Source organism: Podarcis muralis, chromosome 8 (assembly GCF_964188315.1).
Source record: "Podarcis muralis chromosome 8, rPodMur119.hap1.1, whole genome shotgun sequence".
NCBI lineage: Eukaryota > Metazoa > Chordata > Lepidosauria > Squamata > Lacertidae > Podarcis > Podarcis muralis.
Window position 1 is genome coordinate 8,853,167 of NC_135662.1, and position 9,063 is coordinate 8,862,229.

A 9,063-nucleotide genomic window follows, 5' to 3' on the forward strand; every position below is an offset into this window, starting at 1 on the left:
AATTTAGCATGCATTTCTCCTGAAATGCACATCGTGTATGCAATTTTGCCTGAGAGCACATTTTTGCAAGCAAGTTGCCCCCCAATGTATCCATTTCTGTACACAAGCAGCTCAAACAAAGCCACTGAGATAACAATCAATGAACAGAGGAAGCTGTTTTATGCTGAAGCTGGGCAACTGGTATGTCCAATACTGTCTGCAAGGACTGGCTGCACTTCTCCAGGTCTTCAGGTTAAAATCCTTCCTAGCTCCACCTGGAAGTTCTCAGGGTTCAGCCTAGGACCTCTTTCCTGTAAACCCACTGAGCTACTGCCCATCTCCGATCTCCATATATTTTGACTCAGCCAAAATATTGAAACGATGGCAGCTAATAAAATGTAGGTAAGCTGCTTTCTCAGTTTGTCCCTGTTTTCACAGGTAAGACTGAATGTAAAAAAGAAGAAGACTGTTTTTAGATCATCAGGGAATCTTATATTATTACTACATTAGCTGAACTAAGGCAATTTGAGGATATCAATAAGAGCTTTCTTAGAATCGTTTGTTTGGAAATTCAAAAACAAAAACAAAAAAATCCCAAGTAAATAACTGCATAGGGTGATTCTCGAGTTTCTAATCAACCACCGTGGCTGTGACCTTCTTGACTGACCGCAGCAACATGATTCTCTTGATATCCACAAAGGTCCTCTTCTTGGTTTCTGGGAGAAACTTCAAGATGAACAAAAAGGTGGCTAGGCAGATAGGGAAGTAAAGCAGAAAGCAGTAGGATCCAATCAACTTCTAGAGTTGGAAAGGAAATGGGGGAGGTAGGTTGGGGGGGGGGAGAGAGAGAGAGAGAGAGAGAGAGAGAGAGAGAGAGAGAGAGAGAGAGAGAGAGAGATGAGCATATCACGGAAGCTTATTTACTTACTGTATCCATCATGCACATAGTGTATGTGTTTGTGTGTTTAGATCCTCATTCACACCCTGGAAGAGGGGAATGAGGGTCAGTCTGGGGAAGCTTTAGCTTAGGCTACAGAATCAGTGCGAATTCTTCAACCCAGTCAGTTCATCAACATCATGTTTTGATACAGAGTCTGGAGAAGTACAATATGCTGGTATTGTCATGTGAAAGAAGCAATCCAGAGCTTAGACATGGCCCACCAATCACACAGCCTGAATTTAGGTATTACTATACGCTTCCATGACCGTGTTGTTCTTTAGTCATTTAGTCACGTCTTCGTGACCCCCTGGACCAGAGCACGCCAGGCACTCCTATCTTCCACTGCCATTGGTCAAACTCATGCTGGTAGCTTCGAGAACACTGTCCAACCATCTCCTCCTCTGTCGTCCCCTTCTCCTTGTGCCCTCCATCTTTCCCAACATCAGGGTCATTTCCAGGGAGTCTTCTCTTCTCATGAGGTGGCCAAAGTATTAGAGCCTCAGCTTCACGATCTGTCCTTCCAGTGAGCACTCAGGGCTGATTTCCTTCAGAAGGGATAGGTTTGATCTTCTTGCAGTCCATGGGACTCTCAATAGTCTCCTCCAGCACCATAATTCAAAAGCATCAATTCTTTGGTGATCAGCCTTCTTTATGGTCCAGCTCTCACTTCCATACATCACTACTGCAGAAGGCACCAAAACATGGGCATCTACACAGTAGCTCTGAGCCCCAGTCCACAATGCAATAGTTGGCATCCGTCTATCTCAGATGTGCCTTGGGGTGGGTAGGTGAGTGAAGCCAAACCGCTGAACAGTTACAGTGCCTGCTGTGGCTATAGAGACCGATATGGGAGAGGCATGTTTTGTTGCAATTGGGGCAGATGAAGGAATCTGGTTGCACAACTGACTTGTTAGCTTTGATGCTTTATACGGCATCAAATAACTTTTTAAAGAAAACAACCCAGAAATTTATAAACTGCTTCACAGCTTAAAACTTCTAGGGGCAAGCAAATGGGAGGGGGGGGTACAACAATATTACTTTATATTTGGGTGGATTTAATTAGAGGGGGAGGTAATGGTGCTACATGTGACTGGGATTAATTTACCAGTGCAAACCACTGGGCATCTGTTTTATGGTTCCAATCCAGGGTCAACCTGGGGACCAACTCCTCACCCCAATCTGTTCCTGAATACATTTGTGGCCAGGGCTAATGTTTAATTAAGGTTTTAAAAGCCTTTCTAAACAGGAAGTCAAGAGTTGGGTGTGGGAAGGAGCCTTGTGTCTCCTTCCTCTCTCCCTACCGAGACCAGGGTGCCACCCCATCCCCGGTGTCATGGACTGGTTGGGCACAGAGGAATGGTGGGAGGAACAAGCTGAGGAAGCACCAAGGAAAGCTTAGAGCCCAGGGAGTGGTGGTGGGATGACGATGAGTGGCCACAGGGAGAAGGCTGGGAAGAGGAGATGCCAGAAGCTGAAGGGGTAGCAGGACTTGGTGAGCTGAGAGAGTCTGTGGCAGAGTGAAATCTAGAATCAAAGGCAGAAGCTGAAGCAGAGGAGGAGGGAGGTCAAGAGGCCAAGATGAGTTCGGCTAGTGAGGAGTCACAAGTTTCTCCTCCTTCTGCTGTGACAAGCTCCCCTCCCTCCTTTTCTCCCTGAACCAGAAGTGGCATGAAAAGGGCAGAGGAGAGATTGGCTGCATACAGGCACAGTATCAGATTGCTTGGAAAAAGCCCTAGAGAGGAAGGGACTTAAGACTGTTGTGGGGAAGAGGGGACTTTCAGCCTTGACAACTGATTTTTGACAACAGTTGGTCCCTTACCTTTCCCACCCCGACCTAGCCACAGTGATCCATGCAACAGTCACCTCCAGGCTTGACTACTGTAATTCGCTCTACACAGGGCTGCCCTTGAAGCTGTCCCAGAAACTCCAGTGGGTGCAGAATGCTGCAGTGAGGCTCCTCACAGGGTCTCTGCCATGGGAGAATATTCACCCAGTGCTTTTCCAGCTGCACTGGCTCCCGGTGGAGTACAGGGTCAGATTTAAGGTGCCGGTTTTGACCTTTAAAGCCCTGCATGGCCTAGAACCCTTGTACCTATGGGACCGCCTCTCTTGGAATGCCCTACGGAGGACCTTAAGGTCCATAAATAGCAACACCCTAGAGGTCCCAGGCCCTAAGGAAGTTAGATTAGCCTCAACCAGAACCAGGGCCTTCTCAAGACTGGCTCCGGCCTGGTGGAACGCTCTGTCTCATGAGACCAGGGCCCGGCAGGATCTGATTTCTTTCCGCAGGGCCTGTAAGAAAGAGTTGTTCCACCTGGCCTCTGGCTTAGAATCAGTTTGATTCCCTTCCCCTCTTTCTTTTTCCTTTCACCTCCTGTGAAGAGGCTGCATCCTAATGTTTCAATGTTGTATTTTAATCTTGTTTTTTAAATTGTATTTTAATCAACTTCTTCTTCTTCTTCTTCTTCTTCTTCTTCTTCTTCTTCTTCTTCTTCTTCTTCTTCTTCTTCTTCTTCTTCTTCTTCTTCCTCTTCTTCTTTTCATGGAGTAAGACCACAGGGAATGAACTCTTCTGCTCATTAGGCCTGACATTCAACCACGTCTGTAGTGTACCTGGTAATAATGAGTTAACTCCAACATGCACAGTGTGATTTATTGCTGGCTCACTCCTGACACCCAGATCCTAAAGGAAAGCTGCTTGCACAGTATCACCCACACCCAGCTGTTGAGCGGAAGGGGTCATGTGGGGAGGAGGAAGCATCCAGCAGTCATGCAGTTTTCCCCCACCCTGCCTGCCTCTCCTTCATGCCTAATTCCCCACCCCCAACAGCCATGGATTGTTCTGGGCCATGCAACGTGACCTGCAGTCAACTGTGGCCGTCTGAACCTGACTCATCCAAAAACTGAGTCCCTCCAAATAGGCCCGATTTGTTTCAGGCCTCAGCCAAATCTGCTGCACAGCCCTAAAGCAAACCATGAACTCCCCGTCAAAACTGACCATCAAAATCACTCACCTCTGTGTGATAAAAAAGCACTCCTGATACAAAGTTCATGAACCAGTGCACAAAGCCCGCAATCACAAAGCCTGAGGCCCGCGATGTCTGAAGGAACAGCTCCAATACAATTAGACACGGAGTTGAATCTTGGTAGAGAGAAAGGATTCAGAACATTGAATGCAACGTTTTCACTGACTCAGTAATTTATCTTTCCTATTCATATCCTTTACATCCTCCATGGAGCTTGGTACTTACTTGGGCCAATGCACTGTGCAAGGAGAAATAGGAGAATAAAAACTGTGCTGAAATACGCCATCTCATTTATGGTGTCCTGTTAGGGAAAGTTGGGCATATGTCAGTTATGTATTACTAAAGTTGCTAACTACCATTTACATAGAGTAGGGGTAGCCAACATGGTGCCCTCCACAAGTTGCGAAGCTACAACTCCAGTCATCCCTGTCCATTTCACCATGCTGATTGAGGATGATGGGAGTTTGGGGTCTACCACACTGATTACCCCCTTGATCTTCAAGGATGTCCCTTCTTTACAATTTCCATGTCTTTTCCCACAGCACTGCTGGCCCACGGAATGCAGCAGGTGCCACAGAAAATCAAGAGCGAAGCCCCTGTGAGATCCCTTGTAATGGGGAAAATCAAAATGCATGATCCTGGGAGTCATTTTGGACTCACAGCTGTCCATGGAGGTGCAGGTTAATTCTATGTCCAGGGCGGCGGTCTACCAGCTCCATCACGGCCTAAGACCCTCGTACGTACAGGACCGCCTCTCCTGGTATGCCCCACGGAGAGCCTCAGGGTCCATAAATAACAACACCCTAGTGGTCCCAGGCCCTAAGGAAGTTAGATTGGCTTCAACCAGAGCCAGGGCCTTTTCAACTCTGGCTCTGGCCTGGTGGAACGCTCTGCCTCATGAGACCAGGGCCCTGCAGGATCTGATTTCTTTCCGCAGGGCCTGTAAGACAGAGTTGTTCCGCCTGGCCTTTGGCTTGGAGCCAATTTGATTCCCTCCCTCCCTCTCTTTCTTTTTTCTTTTCCTTCTCCTCCTGCAATGAGGCTACATTTTAATATTTTAATGTTCCATTATTTTAATGTTGTATTTTATTTTTGTTTTTAAGTTGTAATCATTCTTCTTGTTTTTATTATTGCTTGCAAACCGCTCTGAGCCCGGCCTTGGCTGGGGAGGGCGGGGTATAAATAAATTATTATTATTATTATTATTATTATTATTATTATTATTATTATTATTATCTGGTATGCAGGCTGAGACCCTACCTGCCTGCGGACTGTCTTGCCAGAGTGGTGCATACTCTAGTTATCTCCCGCTTGGACTACTGCAATGCGCTCTACGTGGGGCTACCTTTGAAGGTGACCTGGAAACTGCAATTAATCCAGAATGCGGCAGCTAGACTGGTGACTGGGAGTGGCTGCCAGGATGACATAACACCGGTCCTGAGAGATCTGCATTGGCTCCCAGTACGTTTCCGAGCACAATTCAAAGTGTTGGTGCTGACCTTTAAAGCCCTAAACGGCCTTGGTCCTGTATACCTGAAGGAGCGTCTCCACCCCCATCGTTCAGCCCGGACACTGAGATGCAGCACCGAGGGCCTTCTGGCGGTTCCCTCATTGCGAGAAGTGAGGTTACAGGGAATGAGACAGAGGGCCTTCTCGGTAGTGGCACCCACCCTGTGGAACACCCTCCCTTCTGATGTGAAGGAAATAAGCAGCTATCCTATCTTTAAAAGACATCTGAAGGCAGCCCTGTTTAGGGAAGTTTTTAATATTTAATGCTGTATTGTTTTTAACATTTGATTGGAAGCTGCCCAGAGTGGATGGGGAAACTCATCCAGATGGCCGGGGTATAAATAATTTATTATTATTATTATTATTATTATTATTATTATTATTATTATTATCCAAGTGACTTTTCCAGGAAAAATTTGCAATTCCTTGTCACTCACATCTTGAAGCTTTCACACCCAAACCTACTGGATTTTAAATTTCAGAGTCTGCACTGGACATCCAGTGAAGCTGAATATTGGAAGTTCGGGATGGATAAAAGGAAGTCCTTCTTGCAACACACAGTTGAACTATGGTACTCACTCCCCACAGTGATGGCCACAAGCTTAGATGGCTTTAAAGGGGGATTAGACTAGTACATGGAGGAGCGGGCTATCAATGGCTACCAGTTACTCTGCACATACATACTAAAGGGGAGGGTGCTATACATACTAAAGGGGAGGGTTCAAAAGGCTATACAGATGCCCAAACTTTTTGAATTGCCCACCTGCAATTCCACAGTAATTGCTAACAGAACACAGAGGATGCCGCAGACGCCAAAGCCAGAGAGAAGCAGAATCTTCCGCCCCACAGAATCAACTAAAAACATCTAGAGAGAGAAAGAGGCAAAGAAGCAGTTCAAACACTTGCCTGGCCAAGGTTCATAAATCAATGTTTGCTCACTGTCCCCTCAATGGCCACAGCTGCTCCTCTCTTTCGCTCCAGAAGAACCTGCTACTGATGCTTTACCACAGTCCACTCAGCGCTTGGCCTCCTCCACCCCCTCAGTATTGGGGGGTGATGAGCCCCCTGATCAACAATATTGAGGGGGCTGAAGACAAGTCAGCCCTAAGGAGTTGGTGCCTATGGGTACCAGGAACTGCAGCTCCAAGGAGGATAATCTACAGCACCAATGGTTCCTTGGGGAGAAGCCATGTGCCTTAAATGTATGGTGATGAAACCTTAGAATCCAATAATTGTGCAGTTGGGAGTGACCACAGGGATCATCTAGTCCAAAACTTTGCAATGCAAGAAACTTTGTGTGGCTTAAACCCACAACCCTGAGATTTTAGAGTCTCATGCTCCACCGAATGAGCTAAGATGAGAGAGAGAGGAGTTGGGAGATGCTTACCGAAAACATGTTTGCCAGGCAGAAACTCACACTGGTAGCTATGCTCATGAAGCGGACATTGTCTTTTCCCATATGTGTATACGTGTAGGTTCTCTCTGAATAATAGTAAGCCTGAAATTAGACCAGAACAATCAGAGGTTTTAGCTCAAAGTAATTTGTTTATTTGTTTATTACATTTCTGTCCCACCCTCCCTCCCAATGGAGTCCATGGCTGAGAACATCAAATGTTAAAAGAAGTACAATCAATTAAAACTGTAATGATTTAATTATTAAAAGTGCTGGGGTGCTTGATAGTTGCAGACCTGGAGAACAGAATATCAACCAAGTGCAGAGAATATGACCATCTCCCTAGATACACAGCATGAATGACTGGTGTCATCGCCTGTGAACTTTGTGTTCAAAACAAGTCTTTGTTTCACCTGACTCAACCTCAGAACACCTTGGCCTGCATCTCTCTTACCGCAATGACTCCAGTGAGATGCTGGGAAGCCATCAAGGTAATTACAGTGATGACTTGCCATCGCAGGCTTCTCTTCCAGAGCAATTTGGGCGTGTTCAAGGGCTTTTCTGCCTTCGCAGCAAAGAACTCCTCGCGGAGCTCGTCAATCTCGTCCTCCACGTCTTCCCGTCCTCTCAACATCTGCAAGGCTAGGTGGGAGTAGAGGCAGAAAGGAGGTGACTTCCAAAATAAGCAAAGGGGTCAGTGGAAATGAAGTTTTTTTAAACACCTAATTAAAGGCAGTGCAAAGCCCCTGTGTTAATCACAACATCAGGATAAAAGGAATGATACAATAATGACAGAGTGCTGAGATCCCATGATAGGAGTAAGTAATCTCCAGCCTGCGAGTCACTCTTGCCCCATTGAGGTTCTCAGCTTAGCCAACGAAGTTATTTTGGGCAAGCTGTGCCCACCCACACCTACACCGAATGCCAAACAGGCAAGGAAGGGGCCTGACCAAAAGGGCAGTGCTTGACCAAAACTATTTTGTGCAGCTCACGAAGCACCCAACAGCCAGCTGGTTGTTGAGAGCCATTGATATGCTGGGTGTGGCGTTTGCCTCCTAGGTGGGTCATAAGGAAAGAGTTAAAATGAGTGTGATGTGATTGGCCAGTGGAAACTGATAGTGGGGGTTAGAGTGGGTGTTGTGTGAAAGTCAGTTGAGGGTTGGGAGTTGGAGAAGGAAGAGGGAGGATATAAGTCTGTGGGTTGGTCGAGTGGTGTGGTGAGAGAGTGAGAGGAACTGTTAAGAGTGTTAGGTGGAGTCAGATAGATAGATAGTTGGGATAATCAGTTTGAAGTTGTTAGGAACTAATAGGACAGTTAAGGAACTAAGATTAAGAAACTGCCAAGAAAAATTAACTGAAACCATAAGCTTGTTCATGTCTATAAAATAAACTTGATTATTTGTTAATGTTAACAACTGTCTGGACTCCGTGTGTACCTGTGAGAAACGGGTTGGTGGCAGCGAAGAAAGCAATTACAGTGGTGGCACAGGGTCAATAGACCGTCAAACGTCCGGGGACCCTGTGTGATCACCACACTGGGCAAAGCAGAGACCAAACGCTAAGCAGGATTGCTCCTCCTTTGTATCATCCGATGCAAAGGGGGAGTGATCTTGTTGAGTAGCAAACTCTCTGGTGCAGCTGCACTCAGCAGTAAGCAGGATTTCCCCCTCCCCTGTTGAAAGTGAGTTTACTTACCACTGTGCTCAGGAGAGTGATTGGGTCTTTCTGCTACTCCACCTTTAAACGATGGCTCCAACAATCTTTAAAAGGGTAGGCGAAACACTTTCCCATGCTCAAATGGGATATGTTGGCCTGTGGGGGGGGGGGCAACCCACCCATCAACCATGTGATGTCATCAGGATGTTATGGGATTGACAGGTAGCTTGCCCCATCCACATGTCAACATTGGCCCACTGGCCCCTGGAGCTGAAAAAGTTCCCTACCCTTGTCTGATGGGATGGGCAAATTTTCTTCAAGCTTTTGGAGTACCCCCACTGTGTACGCTGCCCACACCCAGTGGTCCCAGTACAGTTCAAAGTATTGTAAAGCTATCCACCATTCCTAATGGGATCCTAAATATGAGTTGCCCGGGAATGATCACAGGAGTTTTGCACGGTGTCCACTCCTAAAGGTCCCACTACAATTGATAGTATTGTACCTTCTCTTGCACCATCTTCATCCTTCTTCTGAATGTATAAGTACCTAGGACTTTCAGG

General features: G+C 46.5%; 1 protein-coding gene across 1 annotated transcript; it reads right to left on the bottom strand.

Annotated features, from left to right (window-relative positions):
- Window positions 1–606: 606 nt before the first annotated feature.
- Window positions 607–7,481, bottom strand: LOC144328660 (solute carrier family 2, facilitated glucose transporter member 5-like). The gene is made up of 6 exons (XM_077932720.1): window positions 7,302–7,481; window positions 6,842–6,952; window positions 6,218–6,319; window positions 4,171–4,246; window positions 3,934–4,061; window positions 607–777 (listed from the first exon to the last, which is right to left on the bottom strand). The coding sequence occupies exons 1-6, from the start codon at window positions 7,479–7,481 to the stop codon at window positions 610–612; spliced, it is 765 nt and encodes a 254-aa protein (XP_077788846.1). The 3' UTR covers window positions 607–609.
- Window positions 7,482–9,063: the final 1,582 nt, after the last annotated feature.